This window comes from Peromyscus maniculatus, chromosome 11 (genome assembly GCF_049852395.1).
Source record: "Peromyscus maniculatus bairdii isolate BWxNUB_F1_BW_parent chromosome 11, HU_Pman_BW_mat_3.1, whole genome shotgun sequence".
Classification (NCBI taxonomy): domain Eukaryota; kingdom Metazoa; phylum Chordata; class Mammalia; order Rodentia; family Cricetidae; genus Peromyscus; species Peromyscus maniculatus.
This window is the reverse complement of record NC_134862.1, coordinates 89,014,192-89,041,370: the sequence shown is the minus strand read 5'-3', so window position 1 is coordinate 89,041,370 and position 27,179 is coordinate 89,014,192. Positions and strand designations below refer to the sequence as shown.

General features: G+C 50.3%; 1 protein-coding gene across 3 annotated transcripts in view; it reads right to left on the bottom strand.

The window, feature by feature from the left end:
• The window catches only part of Itpkb (inositol-trisphosphate 3-kinase B), a 96,429-nt gene that overhangs the window by 43,133 nt on the left and 26,117 nt on the right, over window positions 1-27,179 (bottom strand). The window contains exon 1 of one of the 3 annotated variants that reach the window (XM_076548085.1): window positions 25,977-26,931. The exons of 1 other annotated variant lie outside the window; for it this stretch is intronic. In XM_076548085.1, coding sequence (XP_076404200.1) covers window positions 25,977-26,249 — 273 coding nt within the window. In that variant the 5' untranslated portion in view covers window positions 26,250-26,931. Of the gene's footprint in view, window positions 1-834; window positions 1,667-25,976; window positions 26,932-27,179 lie in introns of those variants that run through there. One more of the 3 variants, XM_076548087.1, reaches the window with a different exon arrangement.

Below are 27,179 nucleotides of genomic sequence, written 5' to 3'. Positions count from 1 at the left end.
ACTTGACAGATCAGAAAGCCAAGCACCGATTCCCCCAAGACTTCCTGGAGGCCCCGAGGTAGGAGCCAAGTCTAGATCTGTCGGGGCCATGCTGCTGTCCCACTGATCCTGGCACATCCCTCCACCCAACCTCCACTGGTCGTAACCTCAGGCCAGCATTTCCCAGGGCGCAGAACACTGAACTCACAGTCAGCTGGTGTTCAGGTCCTCCGCGGGGAAGGGTAGAAACTGGTGAAATTTCTTCCTCCACCTCATTTTTTTTCTTTTTAGATTTTTTTGTAACAGACCAGATCTTACTATGGTATGGAACTACAGCCTCAATTCAGTCTCTCAGATCAGCTTTCTGAGTTACCAGGCCTACGTTTGAACCTCTGAGAGAGGCTTCATTTCCCTTTTAAAGGCTGCGCTGAGCCCAGCACGGTGGCTTGCCTTTAATCCCAGTACTTGGGAGGCAGAGGCAGGTGGAGCTCTAAGCTTCCCAGGCCAGCCAAAGCTACCTCGTAGTGAGATGGCGTCCCAAACAAACAAATAAACAAAGCCTGTGCAGATGTTGAAAGCAAGGTGAGAGACAAGGAGGTGACCTTCCAGGTACCGGGAGGGAAAGAACCCTTCGGCAGGAGAGACACAATGGGTCCTTGTCATGGGGGCTATGTCTTTATACCTAGATCTGTTAATGTTCCCTTCAAAATCTGGCAAGGTCTCTTGTCATCCACAGGCTATTTTAATAGCCTTGGACTGTCTCACCGCAAAATTTGGTCTGTGCTGGCCTGAATGCCTGCTCCACAGCACACTGCCAGCCCGGCCCCCAGGGGCTGGTAACACAGACCCACTCACCATTTCCCAGTCCTTCCTGGTCCTCTCGGGTCTCTTGGCCATCGGTAACACAGGTTTCAAGTTTGGATTTTTGTTCCTCGGGCGGCCAGCTACTGAAGTCCAACTCAGTGGCAAAGATCTGGCCCAAAGCTCCCCTCTTCCACGGAGCCCTCACAGATGAGCCTTGGCTGAGAAGTCCTGGGGCAGGCATACCCCTCCCTACCTGCCCATGACACCATGGCCCTGCCCTCCAGGGCCTCCCTGCAGTCTCCTGTCTCTGTGATCTGACCAGCGACACCTCCACCCCACCTCCAACAGGCATGGATCTCGCCCAGCAGGAATGTTTAGCATGTAACAGGTGTTTAGCTCAATGTTTATGAAATGAACACACAGGTTAACTGATTAAAAGCCTGAAGACACTACGCAGATTGCTTATCTCTTATGCAAAATGTGTGGGCCCAGAAGTATGTTGGATTTCTTTCTCTTTTTGTTTTCTGAATTTCTTTGAATATTTGCATATGCATAATGATAGATCTTAGAACCAGAACTCAAGTCTTAACATGAAATTAATGTTTGTTTCATGGATGCCTTATGCACACAGCCCGATGGTAATGTTATACAGCGTTTTCTAGGGAGACTATGTTTGGACTATCATCCATGATATGAGGTTAGGTGTGGAATTTTCCACTTGTGGCATTGGTCTCTTCGGTGCCCAAGTTTTGGAGTTTTGAATGTTTGGGGGGTTGGGACCCTCGACCTGTGCAAGAGAGAGAATTCCGGTTCCTCGGTCATGAAACTCAAGAGCGGAAGTGGGAAGTGGAAGGCTCAGGGGCTGACCAGTGCGGAGGGTTGTTCTTCAGGCAGGGCGGTGAGGAGCCACACGAGGAGCTGCTGATGGGGGAACAGCGTGGAAGGAGAGCAGAGAGAACAGGGCCAGGACAGAGATACCGACGGGAGACTGCAGAAGCCGAGCCCACATTGACAAGGCAGGTTGCTGCATGAAAGAGACTGTGCCCACTCAGCACAGGAGATAAACTCACAGACCCCACCCAACACACACACACTCACACACACACATGCACATACACACATGCACACGCACACACACACACGACTTACTAGGGTACTGGAAGACAACCCCAGGAAGAGCCATGTGAGCCTGCACATGCCCAAACCAGTTTTGTGTCCTGTCATAATGTACTAGAGGTGGGTGGGCGGGGGGCAGGCCACAAGAGCACCCCTGTCCTTGCATCTGGCTGGCCAGAGAATGGCTCTGGCATCTTAACTACTTATCAGACAGATTGCCATTTCTAGACAAGCCTGGTATGGATTAGAAAGGGGGGGGGGTCTTAGTGAGTGTCAAAGTGTGGAAATACCACGGGGTTCACGGAGATGCTGTTAGGGGACTCGGATCCTCTTGAAGGTTTTGCGGTATTAAAAGCGCTAGGTTCCACCTTGGCCTTCAAGGAAATGAGGGAAATTCAAGAGGACCAAACCACTCAAGTATTTCTAGCTCAGTGGCAAACCCCAAAGGTCCTGCATTATTCTTCCCACCCTCTGGGGCCCAGCCCTCCTCCAACCACAGGCAATATACGCTCCGTGCAGTCCAAACATAGTGCAACTTAGGCCCCAGTACAGACAGCCAGACTCTGGACCCCCCCCCCCACTCTTCAGTGTTCAAGGTACGCCTACCCACGAGCCTCCGAGCCAACCAGGAATCTTTTGTAAAATAAAATGGGTAGCTATGCATACCATCAGTAAAAGCTATTCCACAGTCGGAATATGTGTCTGTTTCTCCTAAGAGGTGTCTTGTGTTGGTGTTAAGGACTCGCTGTGAGAAGAAACCTCTACAGGCTTGCGTGTTGGAGTTTTGGGTCCTCGGCTGGTGGTGCCATTTTTGGCAGGCTGTGGAGCCGTTTGGACACAGGGCCCAGCTGGCAGACACAGGGTCATAAGGCTGTAGAGCTGGGTGTATGGGTTGCCTAACCTGGCCTGGTTCCTACTGAGTCCCCCTCGGCTCCCACGTCTGCTGAGATGGGAGGCGTCCCAGTCACACAGTCCTAACACTGAGAAGCCCTCTGTGCCTTCTCTGCCATGGGCTGTACCCTCTCCAGTCCCGAGCAAGGTCAGTCTTTCCTCCCTAAGGTGCTGTTCCCTTCATATTCTCTCACAGCAGTGAGGAAATGTCACTAAGCCACACTGCTCCGAGGACTCCTCGTCACTGGCTTAGATGGGAACGGGGGAAGGGTAATCAATGTACAAGGTGCCCAGAGTCACATGGGGGAGCAATTCTGGAAGATTCGAACCAAAGCCTGCTGGGAGAGGGAAACCACAGTCTGAAAATTTGAGGCAGTGAAGTCACCTTGGACCAGTTCCCTGACTCACAGAGGAGGCAAGTCATTTGTTTTCTTGGGTTTCTAGTGTATTTGTAGACAGTGAGCAAAAAGGAATACCGAAAAAAGGAAACTTTCTGTAACGTCATCGACACTCCGGCTCAAAGAAGTTCAGCGTGAACCAAAATAAGCTCTAGTCCAGAAGAGAAACCAGCAATAGTGAGTGCTGAGTGTGGACACACCGTGACATGGGAACCATAGAAGCAAAGCAAAGTTCCGTCAGGCTCCGGCTCCATGGCTCCCGTCTCATGTGAAGACTCTGCCCACCGTCCGTCCACACTGAGCTCCTAAAGGGTGGCACATAGGCCTGGGGCTGGCCTTGCCCTCTGCCAATGATCCATGGCACACTCAGATTCCTTGTACTGAATCCCCAACTTCGATGCTAGCGGACAGTTAGATTCTGCCCTCTATCCATGAAAACCATGGTGCTGCCCACCAGAAAAGAACCCAAGCAAGCCTTGTCACGAAATCTGGCTCCGCCTTTTGCCAGCCTGAAGCAGGGAAGCTGAGGAGGTCGGTGAGAGCTCAGGCCCAGCAGCTCCGGGGTGCCAGTGCTCGTGTGGAGGAAACTCCTGCCCTGCCACCCTCCCTGGGACTCACGTGCTGCAGAGGGGCCTCACAGATGCCAGACATGGGCAGCTTCCTTGCCTGACTCCACTACGACCGCTCCTCATTTCCAAGAACCCATTTCTGCGTGGTCTGCTGCTCAAGGCAAGGGGGACACGGATTTTTAAAAAATGCCCCTGAGCCCTAGGGTGTTCATGGCCTCCACAGACATCCGAGGAGCAGCAAGCCCCATCTTGGGTTCTGGATCAGCTGGGTCCAGTCAAGACAGCTTTTCCCCCAAACTCATTTTTTTGCATGTATTATTTATTCACATTTTCTGAGGCATAGGTAACATGCAAGAAGTATTCACAGAGAATAGGTTTCTGTGAGTTCTTAATAATTTCTTGATGTTTGTTTTATATGTGTACGTACGTATGTGGGTGTTGGCATGTGGGGAAGCCAGAGGACAGCATGTTGGAGCTATCTCTCCCATTCAGCCATATGGATTCAAGGGGTCACACTCCGGTCGTCAGACTTAGTGGCAGTCACCTTTACCGGCTGATCTGTCACGCCACCCCTTCCTTGTTTATAAACTGGTCCATAAAAACTGTTTTAATTGGAGACTTTGTGATATTTTGACACACGTATATGTAATACAATATTTAAATTGGGTTAACTGTATTTCCCAAATGTTAATTATTTCCTTATAGTGATTTCTTTTTCAAAATCCATTCTGCTACCTTTCTGAAACATACAGTACACTGTCGTCTCCCCTAAGTTTCCCTGTTTTCGTATACGTGTGCATGTGCACATGTGTGAGTGGGTGACATGCACGTGTGCAGGTATACATGGAGGTCAGGGGTCCTCGTCAGGTGTCTTCCCCTGGCCTCACCACAACAGCCATGCATGACCTGACCAGTCCTGCTTGATGCTAACGAGGCTCATCACAAGTAGCCGATGCTCAGGGGGCAGCTGTGGCCACAGGGCTGCTGAGACGCTTGGATGGACTTCAGTCACTTGCTAGTCCAAGGCAGGGCACTGGTGCAGCCAGAATGTTCTTCACCATCTACCAGTCCTTTGGCATCCATCAAAAAGCCCTGACCACTTCTCCCTGTCAGAGCCACAAGCTACCTAGAGGCCCGTATGACGTCCCTTGCTCAACCCAAATACAGGAGGACGGGGAAGAGATGATGGTGAGGGACCCAGAGGAAGGACTCCAGCATCTCTTTACTCCCATCCACAACCATTCAGTCACCCTCTAACAATAACACAACCACCCCCCCAACCCCCGGAACCACAACAACACTTTACTTCAATCTAGTAGGTTCCAAGTCCTTTGCTTGGAACTGAGTTTGTTCTGTGACCTCCTCAGAATTTTTAGCAGCTGGTGATAAAAACAACCTCTCCAAGGAGAGATGTTTAACCTCACAAAAAATCCTAACACCATTGAGATACGTTCTGTTGCCAAGACATCTGACAACTGGTCTATTTTTAAAGTCCCAGCCAATAACTTCTTAAAAGTACTCCACACACAGACACAGGCAATGAGTGACCAAAAAAGTAATGAGGCCAACATTAGGGTTTTGTTTAAAAGAAAGGGAGAGAGAGAGAGAGAGAGAGAGAGAGAGAGAGAGAGAGAGAGAGAGAGAGAGAGAGAGAGAAAGAAAGAAAGAAAGAAAGAAAGAAAGAAAGAAAGAAAGAAAGAAAGAAAGAAAGAAAGAAAAAGCCAGAATTTACCCATCCAAACAAGATTCTCTTCCAAGTACCTCCCACCCCCAGCTCTGCACTTATTCCAGGGTGTTGTGTTTGCTTAAAACCTCTTTGGAAAGTGCTGCCACAGAACAGTCTTTGCCCCGATTAGTGCTGTGCAGGCTAAAGTTAATAAGCATTCGGCTGGCAGCTGCCTCTGTGTGCCAGGCACTGTGGTAGGCCGGGCGGAGGGCTCCCGCAGTAATTGAACAAGGTCTTTCCTAGCAACGCGAGGGAGGGAAAAGAGAACACATATCGTAAGCCAGGTACTAAGCGATACATTTTGGTATGTTACATTTAATAGACACCCCTCAAACCTTCTTAAAATGCCAAGACTGAGGAGCGAAAGAAGGAAAAGTGGTTTGGCCCGAATCACACGAGCAGGAGATTGTGGGGATCCTTTGGGGATGGGGATATAAAGTGCCCCCGTTGGTGCTCACCACACCAGGGCAGCATCCTGAAGCGATCTGATGATCCGGGAGGAGAGCCTGACTGACTCAGAAGAGGCCCCAGTGGGAAACCTGACCCGGAGCTGGCCGTGTCCCATGCTACGTCAAGCACGCGCCTCCTGTTTACCTTTGCGTCAAGCCTCTGACAGCACCGTGGGTAAGGAGCCTTTCTTCAGATATAAAACAGGGCTCTCACACTCCAGCTATTTACGTCAGCTGAGGAAGACAGATGCTCAGGCACGTTCGCACACCGTGCTCACTCGCACAGAGGGCCATCTGTCTATTCGACTCGTCCACCTCACGGGAGGCAGGGGTGTCGGGTCTTCATTTCAACACGTCCAGACTTGCTTCTGACAACAGTCCAAATACAAAGCAGAACAAGAGTCCACTGATGGAAGACTGGATGAGTGAAACACAGCACACACACACAAGGAGACACGACTCAGCCCTCCTAAAAAGGAAGGATTTGGAGCCAGACCTGGGGGCTCAAGCCTGTAATCCCAACTACTTCAGAGGTTTAGGAAGAAAGATTACAAATTCGAGGCTGTAAAGTGAGTTCAAGGCCAGCCTAGGAAAATGATCATGACTCTGTCTCAAGTAGTAAGCAAAAGAGACCCGAGGGAATGGCTAGCTCAGAGGAAGAGGGTTTTCTTGGCACCTACAAGGTTCTAGGTTCAATGGCTAGAACTGAAAATAAATGAAGGAAGGAAGGAGGGAAGGAGGGAAGGAAGGAGAGAAGGAAGGAAGGAAGGAAGGAAGGAAGGAAGGAATCATGCCACATGCCACAACATGGATGAGCCTTGAGGATGTAAATGCTAAGTAAAAAAAGCTGGAGGCAAAAGGGAAATATTGCAGCATTCCACTCCTGTCTGGAGAGGTAAACTTTACAGACAGAAAGTAGAATGTAGCTGGCTGGGGCTGAGGAAAAAGAGTGGGAAGTTCTTATCTAAGGATACAATTTTGCTAGTTTGATGTGGTGCTGGGGTAGAACCCAGGACCGTGTACACGCTAGACAAGCACTCTTGACACTGAGCTACACCTCAGACCCCCAGAGTTGGTCCTGCAGCATTTAGTTTGGAAATGGACCGTGGAGATGGCTGCACTACAGCATAAGTGTGTTTGATGCTACTGCACTATATGGTTAGAAACGGTACATTTTTTCCCTATGTTCATTTTTTCACAGTTAAGGAACTTGGGTTTCTTCTCTTTGGAGGCAAGGATACACAGTAATCTTCCTCAAAGGGACCGTGGGCCAGCCTGTGTGGTGTCTGGGTGGTCAATGTCTTCAATTCCCATCCCAGCCTCAGGTCAGAAGGCTTCAGATGGGAAAGCTGGGAGGGCTGGGTGGAGGCGGGCTGGGTGGAGGCCGGCCAGAGCAGGCTCTGGGAGTGTGTGCAGTGAGTAAGCAGCTTTTCTAAATTCAGCCTCAGAAAGTCCCTCCACTACCTGTGAACACCTTAGCCGGAGCCTGAATCAGAGGCAGGAAGGAGAGGCTCTAGAATTAGCAGACACCCCCTAGACCCTGAAATTTGCAAAATACTACTTTGGCTAGTTCAGTTGGCTCAATATAGCACAGAGGCGGCGATAAAACTTTTATAGGGGAGTACTGAAGACAGACTGTGAGTCCTAAGGCTAAAGCCTTCAGGAAAACTTTGTTCTCTGACAAATTTCAACTTTTCCTAATAAGAAGGAATGCCATGATGCCACGTAGCCGGTTAGCGCCACCTCAGAGACTGCTCTCCTCAGGCTGCTGTGGGTGTTACCATGCGCCACTCCCACCCCACCGTATTTTTTAACACTTACTTTATTTATTTACTTATTGATATGTGTGCGTGTATGTGTCATAGCATGGGTATGGCGGTAATGGGACAACTTATAGGAGTCAGTTCTCTCCTTTTATAAGGGAAGAGCCAGGACTCGAACTCGGGTTGTCAGGCTTGGCAGCAAACACCTTTCCCCACCGCGCCACCTCACCAGCCTGATGCACTGGGTTTTCAACTGCCCCAAACCAACAATAAATCAGTAAGAGTTCAGGAAACAACATGAACGGGAAAGACAGGTTTCAGGGGTCCCCAGCGACCCCCACCACACACTCCCCAGCAGTCTACAAAGAACTCTGTTTGGCTCTGGGCTTCAAGATACCTGCTGAGACTTAATTGGGGGAACCCACAGGGCTACTAGTGAAAACTAATAGCCCTGGAGAAACAAGTATTAAAAAAAGTATTTAGTGAGCGGCTACTACGTCGTGCATGCCATCCCCCCACTTTTCAGCAGGCCTTCCAAACCCGGTAATGTTTAGATGTCCTTTTAAATGAGAAAATGGAAGAACTTGGCAATATGCTCAAGGAGCAGGGCTAAGATTCAACGTTTGCACTCTTTCCATTACACTAGAATGATTTTTTTTTTTTTCAATCCTGTTTGCCTGGTTTCTCAACTTCCCCGAGTTTTCCACAGGCCCTGGCCCAGCCCAATTTTCCATTTGAGTAAAAAGAGCTTCATCCCAGCTGCTGTGACCCAAGTCCCGAAGTGGCGGGATGAGACCCGTAAACACAAGGCTCAAAGCCTCCTTAAATAGACAGCAAAGTGTATCGTCTGTAATGGAGGAGTGTCTAAAGAAAGCCCTCCCAAGCTGTGGCCCTGGGCACCTTCCCATCAGCCACTTCCTGTCCTCACCCTGCACTGCCACTGAGAAGCTAAGCTTAGGTTCCAGTGGCCATGCATGCCCCACTCCCCAGAGCCTCACGGCCCAGGTAATAGTGTGCTGGCTATTTCTGTAAGACAGAGTCACACAAGCCACCCCCCACCGGCTTGACTCCCAGGGGCCAGTGCTTGCGGTATCCTGTCATTCAAGGGTTCAGTCTTCAAATGTCGGCTCCTGAATATCCAAAGTACACTCAGGATGGCAGGGCAAGGAGGAGAAGGAGAGGAGAGTTGTCCCATACGACAACACGGACTCTCACCTGGCACCTAAGCCAGGGGCTCTCAGCCTCCTGGGATGGGGTTCTGGCTTCGGCTGGAATCTCAGATGCAGCGCAATCAGCCTCACGCGCATGGTTGTGTTGGCCAAGGAATTAGCAGACCTGTGAGCCCTGGTTAGGGCAATGCTTTCCTCCAGGGGTCCAGGGTTTCTGGAGGCAGTACTGTCCTAGTCAGGGTTGCTATGGCTGTGATAAGACACCATGACTGAAAGCAAGCTGGGGAGGACGGGGTTTATCGGGCTTACGCTTCATATCATAGCCCATCACTGAAGGAAGTCAGGGCAGGAACTCAAACAGGGCAGGAACCTGGAGGCAGGGGCTGATGCAGAAGCCATGGAGTAATGCGGCTGACTGGCTTGCTCTCCATGGCTTGCCCAGCCTGCTTTCTTATAGAACCCAGGACCACCAGCCCAGTGTGGTACCACCCACAGTGGGCTGGGCCCGTCCCCACCAATCACTAATTAAGAAAATGCCCTACAGGCGTGCCTACAGCCTGATCTTATAGAGGCGTTTTCTCAGTTGAGGCTCCCTCCTCTCAGATGACTCTAGCTGTGTCAAGCTGACAGAAACCGGTCGGCACACGCACCAACCCAAGAGTCACTTCTGGTCACCTCTTATGAACAGAACAGAGTGCTGTTTTCTCAAAAGCAGAGCTGTGGCTCCTGTGGACAAGGAGAAGGCCCGGAGTCCAGGACAGAACACGCGACTGTTTCAAGATCACCTCAGCCTTCTGGAAGTAGTCAGAGCCTCCACCACCTCCGCCTCCCATGTCTGGCCTACTGTAAAGGCATGTTAAGTACCTCCTTTCTACATGGACATTAGAGAAAACAGTGATGTTCTAATACCTAACTTCTAGACTTCAGAATCACTTACTGTACGGGTTTTGTAGAGACCGTTGACCTGCCCCTCTCCGACAGTGTTCAGTTGTGACCCATTGTAAACAGTCTAAGGACAGCACTTCTAGTATATTCCTCACTTCCACAGACATAAAACTGAAAGCCGAGTGGACAAAGGATTGCTCTGTGCCATGGACCCTGTCTGCCCTGTCTGCCCTAGGCTATCTTATCTCATGAAGACATGTCCGTTGTGCTGTGTGTTGAATGGGTCTCTCAGCAGGTTACGAGTTGGAAAGAGAGTCTCCAAATTTAGATGCACATATGTGAAGGTAAGACCATTGGGAGTGAGTTAGGATTGTATGAGCCATGAAGGTAGGGTCCCAGTGATGGCGCCCAGAGGACCCCGTGGCTAGTGTCTCTGTTCTTCTCACCTTTGGATACTCTCTAGATTTTAGCATCACTTTCTATATGGGTCTATGGAACTCACTGCCTGGTGGGGCAAAAAATACTCAACAGAATGCTCCGGCGTTCCCTGATCACCAGAAGCATGAGGCAAATGACATAGTCTTCTTTCTTGGTTATCCAGCCTAGGGTGTCTTGTTTCAGGAACAGAAAATGGACTGAGGTGACCACCCAAGCCAGCTCCCCATCTGAAGGTCATGACTGTGGACCCCTAGGTCCAGGAGCCAGTCCCACCTTAGAATTCAAGTCCACACAGAACACCGATTGCCATTTTCTCTTGGCCTGGATAACTTGAGCATATCCCAAATGCCCCATGCCAGTGCTCTTAGGAAAATTCAAATTATCCAATGGCCCTAGGCCCAGTGGGGCCCACCAAGGAGAGCCCTAAAGAACCCGCTGTGTGCTCACAGAATCATTGCTAACAATCTTTAAGTTTGGATACCATAGAGAATATGGACTAAAAGTGGGGAAATATTGCCCAGTGTTTTGTCTAACTAAGGGCAAGATTACGCAAGTGCTTTGTGACATTTTGGGGGGAAAGTAGAGGAAAAGTAGACGTGGTCTCCCTGAGATAGAGTCCGAGTGGACTAAAATCATTCCTCTTCTAATGCAGCCACCAGACCGGGAAGGACATTGTGGGAAAGGTATTTAGATGCAGAGGAGAGGAGAACAGCCCCACACTGAAGTGGGGCTGGGTAATTTTTAAGATCAAATAATTATGTAACAGAAGCTGCTGAAATGGGTCCTGAGAACCTCGAAGGCTGCTCCACCTGGTGCCTTCTGGGACCCCTTCTAAGTCCACTTCTAGTGACCTCTTCCCGGCTCCTCTAGTGTGTAAGGGGCAACAGCAGGGGTACAGCACAACACTCCCAACAGAGGCGACCACACCCACGCGGCACTTTCCAAGTTTTCACATCCTAGCTTGACTAGGCCTCCAGAGTCAAGAAGGCAAGTGTCCACCACCAGCGTGTGAACGTGAGCAGTCCTTACACTTAGGAACTGGTCATCTCTGCTGTCCTGTGAGGGGGGTAGCAGTATTCCTCCTGGCCGCTACCTGCTAAAGGCCAGGAGTACCACCTTGACAGTGTGACAACGAAAACATCTCTAGACATTCACACACACACACACACACACACACACACACACACACACACATTCAACACACATACACACACATACACACTCATGTGTGTGTGAGCATGTTGGAAACCCCTAGGCTAATCATTGCTTTAACCGAGTGAGGCCACTGAGTTAATCAAGCCTTTGATCTGGTTTGTTCAAGGTCAGGGTTAAGAGGTTGCCAGGGAGCCGGGCGTTGGTGGCGCACGCCTTTAATCCCAGCACTTGGGAGGCAGAGTCAGGCGGATCTCTGTGAGTTCGAGGCCAGCCTGGGCTACCAAGTGAGCTCCAGGAAAGGCGCAAAGCTACACAGAGAAACCCTGTCTCGAAAAACCAAAAAAAAAAAAAAAAAAAAAAAAAAGAGGTTGCCAGGGTAATATTTCACTATAGGTTCCTTTATGCATCCTACCCTTTCAAACAGCTGGGGGCGGGGGGCGGACAGTAGATGCAATAAATCACAGAGATCAAGAATCGATATTGTATCAGACAAAGTGCTAAGCCAATGCCAATAGCAAAGGAATAGAAAGGTCCGCATTTTGGAAATGGACTGTGCAAAGCGAGGCTGACATTAGCTTGACAGCAGTCAGCGCATCAGTTCCTGGGGGTGGGGAGGAGCCCACGCCATGAAGAACAGTCTTGTGAGACTCTGAAGATGCCCGTCTGATGCAGGAGGTGTCCAGGCATCTTGCCCCTCACCCCCAGGCAGGCTCTGTTTCACCAGGAGCCCCCCCCCCACCTCCCTTCTGGGGACAGCATGGTGGCATCAGCAGCAGCAGCAGTCACACACAGCACCAAGAGAGAAGAAAGAGGAGGAGGTAGAGGGCACAGGGAAGAGACAGGACATGAAAGGACCACAGCAGGGTCACCTACCACCATGAGGTCCTCTTCAGAACAGTAGGAGGTGGAGGGCAGGGGGAGGGAATGAGAGGATGGAGATAGAAGGAGAGGCACACAGAGATAGATCAAGGGGGAGCAGAAGGGGGTGGCTAATCACACTCAGTTCCCCAGGATTCCCACTTTGCTTTTTCCTTCTCCATCGTGTCCTTCCTGCTCCTGGCCTAGATTGCTCATTACCTTGTCACTAATGCCCTTATCTGCCAGTCTAGGGAATTCAATACCCTGGGTTAAAATCTTGGCTCTACCAATTACGATCAGTGTGAATCTGGATTCGTTTTTTAAATCTTTCTAGGCCTTTGTTTCCTCTCACACCTGTAAGACTGGGATAAGGATGCTGATCGTGTTTTTGGGCCTTTGATGAAATGAAAGTTAAATTATAAAAAAATTAAATTACACATAATTATTGGGCTATTACATACACATAAAAAAAGAAACCCACAGGACTTGGCACATGGAAAGTGCTCACTAGTATCTAATATTGGTTATGACGTATAACCTTGGCAGGCAGATAGTAACCATAATTTATTACATAGAATAAGGTTTCTACCTCAAAAAAAGCCAAGGTTCAGCAGGGTGGTGGTGGCGCACACCTTTAATCCCAGCACTCAGGAGGCAGAGGCAGACAGATTTCTGTGAGTTTGAGACCAGGCTGGTCTTCTACAGAGTGAGTTCCAGGAACTCACAGGCTGCACAGAGAAACCCTGTCTCAAAAAGCTAAAAAGAGAGAGAGAGAAACAAAACAAAACAAAACAAAAAAACCAAGGTTCAGAGAGGAAGCAACCGGCCTGAGGACACCAGTCTCTTGAAAAGTTTTCTGACTGGAGCATCGCTATCCTAGAGCAGCTTTAAGCTAGTACTATTCCCCAGGGTTCATTTAAGGACAAAGTGACCACTACGGATGTATGACATTCCCCCAACCCCCAAAGAATTCATACCTGACATTAGTAATGGGAGAAAAAGTATACCAACTTTTTATCCAGCTAGTGCTCTGAATGTTTTCTAATTGCCCCCCCCCCCGCACTGCTCCCAAATCTCCCCCCCCTCCCCCGAGATAGGGTCTCTTTAAATAGCCCTGGATGTCCTGGAACTCACTATGTAGACCAGGCTGGTCTCAAACTCACAGAGATCTGCCTGCCTCTGCCTCCCAAAGGCTGGGTGCCACCACTGCCCAGCTAGTCCTAGTATTTTGGAGCCGAGCAGCCACAGGGGTTCTATGGTCCAAAACTACCTCTGGGGGTGGGGGTGGGGGAGGTCACTTTGAAGTGGGCGTGGCTCTGCATAATCAACCAAAGACCTGGATCTCTTAACATCAGTCATGGAACCGTGCGAGGAGTGCCTGGGAGTCAGGAGAGGTGTCTCTCTGGCTCTAATGTTCTCACTGCCAGTGATGGCTGACTACTTCCACTCAGGAAGCAACTGAGTCTGGGGCTTCCTTACATGTGGACTGGGCTTTACGCTTTCCTCGGCTCTAAATGAGCTTTAGTACCACTGGCCGACACCTCAACTGTAGGAGCCAGAGAAGGCAGGTGATACGGGTTAACGCACCACCCGCTCCACACAGCATTGATGCAGGAGAGAAAGCTTCCAGCGTCAGGGGTACAGAATTCAAAAGGGTCTCTGTAAGAACTGCTCCAGAACACCACAGTTCTCTGACTTCACAGGGGTCCCCAAGAAAAGCCAAGCCCTCTGAGCACAGCCTTGGTCACGGTCACAAGTGGCTTCCCCCAGGCCCAGGGTCTGCCGCCTAGATAGCTAGAGAGCCATCACCGCGCCGGAGTTGATAGCACTATGAGCTGCAAGACAGCTCTGTCTGAATCGGCTCAACTCATTCAGTCTTGGTTTTTTTGTTCCCTAAATGTCATTGGTTTAACGTCAGGAGTCCAGAGGAATCACCCAGACCGGACAGTTCCTTAGGGGCCCAAGATCTGCCTGGTTTCATCTGTGTTTCTACAGCACTCAGCACCATGCCTGGCATGGATCAGCTGTTCGGGGAATTTCTGTGGATGTGAAAGATGCTCACTGACTCCTGAAGATCCGTGAGACCACAACTCATTCCCAGAGGAAACAGGGCTGACCTCAGGAGTCAGGGGGACGGGGAGGCCGCTGGCAGCACTGAGATGAGACACATACCTTCGGGACCTGTGCGACGGCAGAAAGAGGAGGGGCCGGGACCCTAAGGCTGGGAAACACAACTCTGCATTTCACTTCATTTCGTATCTCGGGGTTCCATCATCAACCCTTCCCCGGGGAAGTCAGAGGCCAGGTGACAGTTGTCTCGTATATGAGTTACTAAGTCCCAGGAGGCTAGAGGAGAGTCGAAGATGCATTTAGGGAGCAGCATGGGGGGACTTCTCCAAGTGCGAAGAAGGTAGGTTTGGCCTGTACAGGTCCTAACATCCAAAATGACCCTGTAGAGGTCCCTGCTCCCTGTCGGCTGCTCATCCCACCTGACCTACTCCCAAACCTGGCATACTCACAGGCGTGTTGGGGCTCCAGGAAGGGCCCCAATCAGGGCCAGTGCTGTCACTCTGTTCATCTCCCAGGCTGGACCTTCTCCAACCCACTGTTTCTATACGCCGAAAATGAGGAGAGCTGAGCTCGGCATCTCAGGACCGAGAATCAAATGCGTCTCCCTGGACACCGAGGACTGCTGGGAAGGCCCAGGAAAGAGCTGCCAGGGAAGCACAATGCTATAAGTTTTTCTCCTGGCGCCTTGAACTCTCCGTGGCCCTCTGGCCTCCTCCTACCCCCACTGCCTCCCATAAGGAAACAGCCCTGGCTTTTTAACATGCTGATAATAAGGGCCTGTTAGGCCAAGGAGGAGGAGACAGTGTCAGCCAAGAGGAAAGGACTCAGTGGCCATTTGCTTAGTTGGCAGGACAGTAGAAACAGCATCCCCCTGCCACAGCATTGTGGCCGGGAAAGGGAGGGTCCGAGCTTGGGGCAGCTCAGGCTGTGGCTCGGAGATCACCTCTGGGGGTGTCTGCAGCAGCACCCACTTCCAAGCCCAGGCCGCTGAGACCCTGACACCTTTACCCAATCACCTATACCAAAGGCATGTGGAACGGTTACAAGATCAGCTTGCCTCCGGGCAGCCTGGGCTCAAACCAGAGCTTTCTCTGACACTTACATTATTTAGCCTCTCTGTGTCTCACTTTCCTCGTCGGCAAGCAGGAGAGAGGTGTTAATAAGCAGTTATGTCATGGGGCCATTTTGTGACTTGAATAAGCTCAACTATCCACAGCATTTAAAACACTGTCATACTTCTTAGTCATCACTATCTTTCCCGTCAGCCTTTGCTTAGAGGCCTCACTGGGAAAGTCTCTAGGGACTCATATGGCACATGCAAGGCCACATGTATCACCCAGCCCCCATGGGGAGGAACTTTCACAGGAGATAATTCTCTTGCCTAAAATGCTATTAACTGATTGGCGAGGCTGGGATGGAAACTTGGCCTGTGACCTTAGCCTTCTTCTTCCCATCAACGTGCTGCTGCCCGAGGAACACCAGCTTGGGCTCCTGCAAGGTGGTGCAGTAGCCCAGAACCAGAACGATAGAGACGGATCATGCAAAGGAGACAGGGGCACCTTGCCACGCCTGTGGGCTTCTGGTACTTGCAGCTTTCCTCCTTCAGACTAACGGAGGGCATTAAGGGTACCCCGCAGCGGGAGGCCAGCCAGCACGCAGTCCAAAATGGTTCGTGTGGATCTAAGCGCGGACGAAACCCCCCCCCCCCCCCCCCGTGCCCCAGGTGTCTAACGATATCGAACGCTCATGTTACTCCGTGCCCAGGAACGTCAAATGCTCAGGGTGCCATGACCGAAAGCTAGCTGGACTGTGTGCCTACAGGGAGACTCCCTGCCATGTAAGGTCAGATCATCCTGGAAGGCATATCCCACCTACAAAACCCCCAAAAGGAAAGCACCTGCCAGGCTCTCCGTGTTTAAGCTTCTTGCTAAGGGACCTACTTTAAAAACTTGACTTTCCTCATCTTCTCCAAGGACCGCCTCAACTCTTACGCTCCGAAGATCCACAGCACTCAGCAAACGGACAGTATGGCAAGGACAGATGAAAAAACGAGTTCCTGAAGCCCACCACTGAGCAGGCTTGAAGAAAAAAAAAAAAAGCACACCTCGGGGATACTCACCCAGCCACCCGATTGTGAGCAGAGCATCCGAAACCTCCTGCCTCCTTACCACATCAGGGTATCCTGATTCTGCAGAAGTCAGAAGCAACAGCCATTTCCTGCTCGCCAATGACTCCCTGATCAGAAGGACCAGTACCCCCCCCCCCCCCCCCCCCCCCCCCCCCGCCTCCCCCTGCACATATGGAGAGTGGACCCGCAAAGGCGGGAAATGCCGGGCACAAAGAGGGCGGACACAGAGAGGTAACATTGGCTCCATGTTGAGCAGGGCAATGGCTCTCTCAAGAGAAGGGTCAGCTGGATGGCTGCTCCTGCTGGATGGCTGTGGGGTACAGACAATTCCTTTCTGCTAGGCTGTCCATATTCCTCATGGGACCTCATGACTGTCAGGAAGCTCTGACGCTATGCCTCGACCTAATTCAATCACTTAATCACACAATTCAGTCATTCAGCTCCAAGAACCACTGAAGCATTGGGCAGGTGCTAACAAGGGCCCATTCACATGTGCCTGCCTCACCGCGACGGTCTAGGACACCCCCTCCACCACTAGTTAGAACTAGAAAACCTGATGGTGTGTGCCAAGACTAAAATAGTTTAAAGAATGTCCCCAGCTGAGGCTACATCCCATCAGTAGTTTCTCTGCCCTCTGCCCCGCCCCCCTTCTGGTACTTTCCCGATTCTTGCCCCCAACCTCAAGGAACTAGAAATTCGAATTTTATTCCTCTTTAATTATACATTTTTTTCCCCTGCAATAGATCATCTATACTGACCGTATGGGGGAAAACTCTGAGCTGGTATAACTGCAGGTGATGATTTATTTCCATAACAGTAAAATATCTACACCAAATGTGCCCCGTGTTTCTTTCAGTAGCTTAAACACTGAGGTCTGACAGGGACTAAGATTCCACTTTGCCTGCCAAAGGCTAAGTGTGTATGTTTAAGTGAGAGAAAGTGATTACGACGGAAAACGGGGAATGTCTGAGTGGGTGAACGAAAAGAAAAAAAAAAAAAACAGTAGAGATATTGCTAGAAAATCTGACTGCACTCCTAGTCCTGGCGCCCACGCACGAGAAGGGCGGAGTGCCAGCATCCTGGGGTGAAGTGCTGAGCTTCGCAAAAACAAAGGCGCTCTGCACACGGGCCTTGAGACAAGCCTGTATTTCTCTCCATAGTCACAGCCATCCATACATTAACCGATAGGTCCGAGGTCCTTCCACCCTAGCCGAGGCCGGTTTGAGCCGCAGAGCTTCCAGGCCAAAAGAGTCAAGCCCGAGATACCCTCGTCCAGGGTTGGCGCGGGCAGATTCCATCTGCCAGCAGTGCAGCTGCAAGCTCGCCAGCCCGGGAGGGGAGGGGAGGGAAGGGGAGGGCTGCCACCGCCTCGCATGCGCAGCAGTTGGAAGCGGTCACGTGACGCAGAGAGGGCCCGGCCCGTTACCTAGGCAACAAGGGCCTGACCTGCTCCAAGGCACTCTGGGTGCCTGCTCTCTCTCAGTAGGAGGAACAGAGCATAGCCCTTGCACCATGTTGTGGGAACCAACTGTCCCATCGCTGCCACTTCCGCTGGTGTTGGGAGAATGGGTGTGCGCATGTTTGGATGTCCCTATTTATAGAATCGGGACCGTACTTTGTATTGTTTTTTGAGGGACTGGGGATTGAACCAAGGGGCCTTGTACTTATTAGGCAAGTGCTCTGTCACTGAGCTACACCCATTCCTTGGATTTTATGAAACACCGTGGTTCTGCTGTGTAGCCCACGCTAGTCTCAAACTGGCTAGCCTCCTGCATTTACCCAGGGGCTGGAATGGATTATAGATGTGCCTCACCATAGGGCTTTTGGGAGAATTGCAAGGGATACTGTAAGTCCATGATTTTCAAAGACTTACATCTTCTGTGTGCTTTTTAACTGCCCAGATGCAACAACCTTTGGGGCCAGGATGGCTGATTTATAAAATCTTTATTTCTTGGCAGCTTGCAAAGGGCATGGGTTCTGCATCCAAGGCCTTAGCCCTGAAACTTCTACTTCTCCAGATTTCAGAGGGCCCGTGTCTAAATATTGTTTGAATGTATCAGGAAAATTTAATAACTCGGTCTTACTAAATTCAGCGTTCCTTCTCAGCATAAAAAGTGGAGCCACTATACTAATTAGTAATACATGTTAACTAGTACAAGTACTTCAGAATGTTTAGCATGCCATAAAATCCTATTACAAATTATTAACTTATTAAATTAGGTCTCCAATATCATTATACATGACCACGAAAGTACTAACGTGACTTATCTCTTTAAGCATTGTATAATCTAGGCTAGCCACTGCCGACATAACTGGTCACTGACAAGTTTCTTGTATATGCGGATGCTGCTGGTGAAGATGAATGAGGCTGGACAAGAACTCTCCACTCACCTTCTCCTGGATACCATGAAAAACTGGACAGGCAACCGTGGACACTGCCTTTCTGGAGAGTGTCACATTTTCTCACTAAGCGAATGAGCAGACTGATGTGACGAGGCTCTGCAGATAAAAACGCCCGGGAAGGAGGTTGGTGGGGCTGGAGACTAAGCAGCACATCACTTTGGCAGGCCCTTTCCCGGGATCACCAACTTCTTACACCGTAAGTGGTGGGTGCTCCACACTGCTGTACCCAGTGTACTAAGAGTCATTTAGAAGAGAGAGCCTGTAAAGGTCACCCGGCCTCAGGGTCATCTAAAATCTTGAACTGGAATAACCTTTCTTTTATACCAAGGCTTTTTTCCCCCCACTATGGAACAAACTCCTCCCTAAACTCACGCTTTGAGAGTTAGCGCACAAGCACTTTGGTAATTAAAAACGATCATGCTGTTGTTCTTGCTTGGCCAAGGTGTTAGATGTTTGGAGATGAATTCCCAAATGGGTGGCAAATAAAGGCAACATTTGGTAACCATGGTCAACCAGAGAATCTAAGAAAAACTTAGGTTAGTGGCTGAATGACTTCATCCTTGAGGCTACTCTCTGATACGGCCAACACATCCTAGAATTTTGTAAATATTTAGGAGCTAATCCCCTTATCACAAAGCTCACATTTTCCAGTAACCTTCTGGTGGCCAGACAGAGGGAAGAGATGCCAGAAACACAAAACTTGAGTCAAAGGTTCTGATTGATTCCCTTTGCCCGACACCCTACCAGTTTCCTGGGTCAATCCCAAATATGCAAATCACCAGTGTAGACTTCCAGGCCCATGTCCCCTACCCCCCCACCCCGTGAGAAAGATTCCTGTGTGTGACTGCCAATACTGTTCCAGGTGGGAGTGCTTGGAGGGGGGTCTCCTCCCCATCTCTGAGATCAGATCTCTCACTGGAGTCATACATGAGGACATCCCTCTGTCACCTGCCAGACAGGTCACTTGAGGGATGACATCTCCAAGTCCTGGAGCACTGAAGTGTCTTAAAATGGCAAGCCCAGAGTGCTGGGAGAGTAATGACGGAGCAATCAGGAGGGATTGATTCTTCTTCTGCCCTCCAACTCCCAAGCACTCCTATGCTCATACAAACGTCAGCTCAACCAGCCTGTTCCCTCTGTCCCAAGCTGCTAAGGGGCTTTGAGGAGAAGGGTAAGAGTTATCTGGCGGAGCTTGTCTCTGGCTTTGCCAGAAGCACATGAGAGATGGTTTCCCCTTCCGTGAAGCAAAGGTCAGAGGGCTCACCAGGTCCATCCCCTTCTCACAAAACTAGCAGATTTCAGGGTTTCAGTCAAAAAACAAACAAACAAAAAACAGAACAAAATTTTAAAGGAGTAACTTGAAGCAAAAGAACACAGTATCACGACACCGAACTCAACACACATGATAAACACACAATAGTAATAAAAATAATCAAGAAAACAATAGATAAAAACATTGTGAAATGCAATGGACTAGGTAGTGGTTCCCTCCAAGATCAGTACAGGAGATGCCCCCTACCACGTCCATCCCTGGGTTCTCTGACAAGAAACCTTCTAGAAAGTCTGGAGGGTTCTCACAGACCAAGAAGTCTTTGGGTTCCAAACCTGCAGACCAGCATGGAAACAGTCTTTGGTTGTAGACACCCTGGAAGGCAGAACAGCCTGTGAAGAGTGCCTTCCTCCAAAAGAGAGTGTCTGGCCTTCAATGACATCCTAAAATGGTGCTAGACCCACGCTGAACTTTCCAAGCTGGACCAGCTCTTGAATTCATGGGTAAGGCCCAGAAAAGTCAATTGAGTGCTTTGGGTGACAGGGCAAATTATATGTCACCTTCTAAAGCTGGTTGGGGCCCCGTGGGAGGAAGATGTCACACCAGCCAACAGATCTTTTCCATTTTAAATTACAAGGATGCTGTGAAGTCTCCAGCCGCCACTCTGTCTGGCTTTCTGGGCCTGGGCGTGACAGTTGCCACTCTGTTGCTGAGGTGGACAGATGGCCAGAGGACCAGGGTGGCTGGATACGGTCACCAGCAGCCAACTAGCACACCCAGGCACCAGCCCTCAGCTAAACTATCAGTGTGGGCTCAACAAGGATACCCAAAGCCTAGTCGTCACAGGGTTAGGTGCATGTCCACGCTCCACAGACCAACCACAAGAGCTGGTTACATATGGAAAAAAAAAAATCAGTAAAAAAACATTGCCCAAGATGGTCTAATGGAGACCATTATTTCCAGTGTGTGTGTGTGTGTGTATATGTGTGTGTGTGTGTGTGGAGAGAGAGAGAGAGAGAGAGAGAGAGAGAGAGAGAGAGAGAGAGAGAGAGAGCGCCACGGGATAGAAAACATTTGTAAACAATACAACTGAAAGTGTAGGAATAAATACACTGAACTGTGGTCAGTGGCTGCTTTACAGTCATAAACAATGTGTGCATGTGGGTAACTAAGGGCCACCAGGATCTGAAAACACAGAGTCCCTCTTGAAAACTGAAGGATTTTGAATTAAAAAGATATGAGACAAGCAGATGATTCAAACTACCAGTAAAACTCAGTGGCAGAGGGGCTGGGGAGATGGCGCAGTGGTTAGGAACACGGATGCTCTTGTATAGGCTAGAATTTGGTTCCCAACACCCATGTCAGGCAGCTTATAAGGAGCTGTGACTTGAGGTCCAGGGGATTCAATGCCCTCTGACCTCTGAGGCCACCTATACCCATGTGCACATACCTCTCCCTAATACACAGAGTTAAAAATAAATCTAAAAAAGTAACTGGCAGAATCAAATGTAAAGGAACGTGTCTATAATTCCAGCATTCAAAGAGGCGGAGGCATAAGGAGACTGTCTTAAAAACAGCAACAAACACTTGTGAGGGGGGAAAAGGCAACATTTAGACCTTGCAGGTAATGCTATAATTGGTTGGTTTTCAGTTTGGGAAAAGCTATACTTTCTCTTGACCTCTGACCCCATGTTATCCCTAGGGCAACACAGCCCAACGAAGTAACGAAGTAACGGAAGTGAGAAGGAAGAGGATGCATTTTATGAGTATGCTACTACAGATGTGGTGACCGCTGTCACATGAACGGCAGCTCTCCATAGGAAAAGGAAGATGATGTCAGGGGCTCAAGCTGTGACGCGGAGCAGGGGGGCGGCTGGCTGGGTAAAGCACTTCCTACAGAAGCATGGCAACCAGAGATGCCCAGGGCTCACAGGGAAAGCATGACTGCAGTAGCTTGCCTCTGGAATCCCACTTTCACATCTGTAACGGCACTGCTGCAGCAAGACGGGGGTTGTGGACCAGAGAGTCACCCAGAAGCCCAGGAGCTGGTAAGCCCGATGGACACAGCAACAGAGACAACCGAAGAGACCCCCACCTCAAACTGAGTGGAAGATGGGAACCAGCTCCCCAAAGTTGCCCTCTGACCTCCATGTGCACAGCATGGCATGTGCACGCCTACATACTTGCGCACACATGCACCACACACACACACACACACACACACACACACACACACACACACACACACCAATTTGTGGTTCGTCAGCATAATATACTCATGGCAGTTCGCTAACCATGAGGAGTGTGCAGTTCCTCTTGTGAAAAGCGGTTGTTATGAGGGCTGAACGAGACAGTCCGTGGAAGACGTTCAGAACTGCACCTGCCACCCAAGAACTTGACTAAAGTGATTCATGATTGCTGTTGGACATTCATTTAAAATGGCAAAAAGATGGCCTATGCCAATATGTGAAAAGGAAAGGGGGAAATGGCGTCAAAATGATGACATAAGAGATAAGCTGCCCATGTGGTCAGGCCCGTAATCCCAATATTCCGAAGGCAGAGGCACAAGCTTGAGTCCAGCCAGCTCCAGGAGGGTCAGGGCTACCGACATTATGAGACCCTCGTCTCAAAAGCCCAAAATAAGGAAAGGAAAATCAGATTACAATTGCATGAAACAAAATTAGGTAATTTATCATAGGCCCAAGTATGATTAGAATGGGTTACATTATTGTTTTAGACATGGTCCTCTGTAATGTTTTGTTTTTCATTTGAAACAACCACCACCTCGAGTCTTTGTGGGATGAGGTAGGGAGTGGTGGGGCCTGGCATACATAGTTCAGGTGTGTGCATCTCCCGTCTAAGCACTCTGCACCCGAGGAACACTCCAGCAATAGCCACTGACTGTTACAGGCCATTACTGTGGTGTAGGCTGACTTGCACATAAACATGTGACATGTTCGGCTTAAAGGCATACACAGGAGGGGGTTCTTGATAATGACATCCTGGGCTTACACCCTTTCTTCTTCCTTTGGGGGATGCTACCATGTCCCCAGTCAGGCATCAGGACTCGCAGCCGTCATCCTATGACCCCTGAAGGACATAAGACAACATGCCATGGGTACGATAAAGAGTAGAACCACAGACTTTGTTAATGAATTAGCCTATACCGGAGCTGCCTGTGCTGGGACTAAGATGCGATGAGACATTTTCTATATTGTTTGTGCAAAGAGCATTGCAATTTGCCACTAGTCAATGAGGAAGCAGAAAGAGCCTTCTGATGGAGGTCTGGTGGGCCTATTCAGCCCCAGGCCGAGGTTATGACAGGACCTTCACTATGTCCCATCCTGGGGCGAGCCAAGTGTAGGAGAGGAAGAAAAGGCCCTGGAATATCCATCCCAATGTACACAGGAGCTATGCCCAGGTCTGGGTACACCACCAGACATTACAGCTAGCAGTTAGCAGCCACATCTGATCCTTTCCCAGGGACCTTCAGAATCCTCTGGGCCACTAGCTCTGTCTTTTCTGAAACTGACCCATTTCACAAAAGCTGCTGAGAAAGTACAGGATGTCCAGCGACACTTGAATTTCAGAGAACTGATGAAAAGCAGGTATGCCCCATACAGGATACACCCTCCACCCGCCAGGCTAGGGACAAAGACCTCCGCCACACATCAGACACAGAAATGGTCTCCCTGGTCCAGTGACTGTCTGGGTCGCCCTGGGTGTGTCTAGCTTGACCACAGGAGGACAGCCAGTGTCTGTCTGGCCTCTTGGGGTCTCTCATCGGTCTGGGAATGTCTGATTCCAATTTTATAGTAACAAACAAAAAGTGTCCGGGCTTAAAATGTACGGGTAGAGAGGGCGTTACCATGGTCTTGACAGGTTTGGAAACTATGAGGTAGGCTCCAGGAGAGACCTGAGGGTGGGGTGAGGAAGGGCACCGTGGCTTCTGACTTCCATCCTTCTTCCGTGAGAGCTTGCAATGAACAAGACGCAGCCGAAACCCCCTAGCCTGATTGTCTAGTGTGAAACACCCATGACTCTGGACCAAGGGTGGAAAGCAACAGTGAACAGTGTCAGGATTGTGACAACTATCTGTAGACTTACCTTATCTGTGGTCATGTCCTCAGAGGCTTCCTGCGCCAGGCCATGTCCTACAGTAGCCTGATCCCCTTGGGGCCAGGGACAATGTTTAACTTGCCTGGTGCAGGCCTGTCCCTGTGCTTGCAAACAAGCCCTTAAATAAAGCAGCTGACTGTGGGCCTGGAGCCTCATTTCCTGGAACTTGGCTTTATGGTTCCTGGGTTGCATCTCTAATTGGTCCTGCCCAGAGCCAACACTAGCCCAGAACTGGGGACACAGTAAGTGTCTGCAAAGAAATAGCTCCCCGGCAGGAAGATTCACGACCGACGAGCCACAAAATTGACTCACAAGCCAGTGACAGATGCGTTCGTCTCCTTTCCTCAGACTGGATAACTTCTAAAGTTTGGGGTGGAGCTGGTCACAGGGACTTTCAGAAGGACAGAAAAGAGACAAGAAATGGAGGGTCCTGGATCCTCAGCAATAGCTGAAAAACAGGAGGGGAAACTGGACAGAGGCTGCTGTCCAGAAGGAATCAAGCTGGGGTGTCTATATAATTTTTCAGGGCCCAGTGCAAAGAGAGAGCACCTCCTAACTAAGAAGCAGGAGAAAGCGCTACAAGATGCTCCAAAATGTCAAACATCTCCTTTCTCTCACAGCCTCCCTCCCTTTCTCCCCACCCCCCTCATCATCGTACAGCTTCTTTTTTTACTGCTCATCATCATCCTCGGATGCTCCCCGACAGTACAGATACTCACCACACCCCAAGCAGAGAAAGCCCCTTGACTCAAAGTCTCCACACAGTCCTTTCCCACCACGCGCCAGCCAGGGACAGGTCTTGGCTGCCCATTAACTCACCAGAGGATAGGTGGTACCCCAAGCCACTGTACCTTCACATCCAGATGTGCTTGGCATCTGGATCTGGAGTGAGTTGGAGGCCCGAGCTCATTGAATTGCCTTCTTTGCGGCTCTGCCAGCTCAGGGTGGAGGTGGCCACTAAACCCTCCCCTGGTATACCAAGGTCACTGGCCATGTCCCTCCTTGACCCCTCGTCCAGACATCTTTTGAGTTCAGGGTGCCAACAATTACCAGCGGAAGGCAGAGGAAAGGCAAGTTTCCCATCCGAGGGTGCTCCGGCTTCATTGATGAAGCCCAAACTTAAAGACCGATTATTAAGAAGTTCCTGACGACAAACAGAGTGCGCTCAGCCCCAAAGGTGAGGGAGGCTCCTGAGAGCCTGGGGCCTGGACAACTCCACCATCACACAGCCAGGAAGATCATGCCAGAAGAAATAAGGCTTGTTAAGATGAGGGAAAGAGAAAAAAAAAGGAAAAGAAAGAAACGTGAAGGTTCTCCAATTCACTGAGGGTCAAAGAGCAGCTTTATCACTTCATTAGGCCGACGCCCTGCACAGTGCCTGCTCAAGACATTTTGTTGTCTGGCTGCAGCCAGCTTCCTTCCCCAGGTCCTTCCACTCTGGTCTGTCCGCTTGAGATTTTACCAAAGGGAGCTAATTCCCGGCAATGGGAATTAACCAGTCCCCAGTCCTGGTGTGCGTGCGTGGTGCGTGTGTAGAAAGGGAAAGAGAGGGAGAGGGAGAGGGAGCGGGAGAGAGAGTGAGTGAGAGAGAGAGAGAGAGAGAGAGAGAGAGAGAGAGAGAGAGAGAGAGAGAGAGAGAAGCAAATGACTTGAAAGGGTTACTTAAGGGCCAAAGACACTAAGTGACCACACAATGAGACCTATTCTACCCAAATGTCAGTCAAGCTCCCTTTGGCAAAACCACCCAAGGAAACTTGAGGTAAAGGAAGCTTAACTATTAACCTACCCATCTGGCCCTCCCATCATTTTGTCCCGGAGATGCCAAAGGCTGGGCAGAATTCCTCAGAGTGCCGCCCACGCCCTTCTCGGAGGTCCACTGCTCCAGCCGTGAGCTGTGTGACCGGAGAGAGGTGGAATTTTCGTGCACCCGTGTCCTCCCTCCTCTGCAGCCGGTTCCACAGGGGTCTCCTTGGGGACAGGTTTTCTCTTCACGGAATGCATCCCTGGCCTGGCCCCCAAGCTCCAGGGGAGACTCAGGAAGCCTCCTCCCCAGCACCATGCAGCAAGCCAGAGGGTGGAAATGGAAACTTCGCAAGGCAGAGGTAACTCTGTGGTTTTATACATAGCACCTGTGTCTTCCGGAAACCTCAGGGCATGGGCAACAGGCTTAACCAGCTCCCTCCCATCACAGTAAGGCTCGTTCAGAGGACAAGCCTTTCTCAAAGCCTGCTACCTCAGCCCCCAGCAGCCTGGTTCCTTTTCCAGCGTTTCCCGGCCCCATGCAGGCCCCACAGCCTTCTGGCTCTTGCCTTTCTTGTCATACTTAGCCTTACTCCAAAGCAGAGTGAAGAGGGAGCAGGTGATGGCAACCACTCCCCCCAAGGCAGGCAAGTGAAAAAGGCAAAGAAAGCCCGTGTCTTCCTGCCAGGCTTCCTATGCTCAAATCTCCAGAGCCCAGACATTTGCAAACACAGTCTGCTGAACTGCATGCAGTATGCACATCTCACACTCAGAAAACCCGAAGTGCGGAAGGCATGGCGGTCATGGGGCAGGGAGCACCCACTGGGAGGAGGGGAGCTGTGCCCGGCCTGGCCCCACCCTCCTCAGACTGTGCCTTACTCAAGCCCACCCGTCTGTCCTGGGCTCTGAGCTCTTGGGCTCCTGTCAGCCCTGGAATAGCCAGGCCATGGGTGCCTGCTCAGGAGGGCCTGTTTCTGGAAGCCTCACTGCCCTCTGGATGAGAAAAGAACAGTTTGGGTCAGAGTATGAAAATGTCAGAGGGCCAGAGCTGCCACTGAGTGCCCAGGAGCATCTGCCCAGAGGAAGAGGAAGTTGTAAGGTGACCCAAGTCAGGCAGCTGTCACTCAGGACAGTGATGCCCATCTAGCTCGGTCCCCATCACACCCTCCCCTGGGTGCTTAGGTGAGCACACCCCACACCTACACACAGCCGAATGCACACACTCACGCACACATGCAAACATATACAA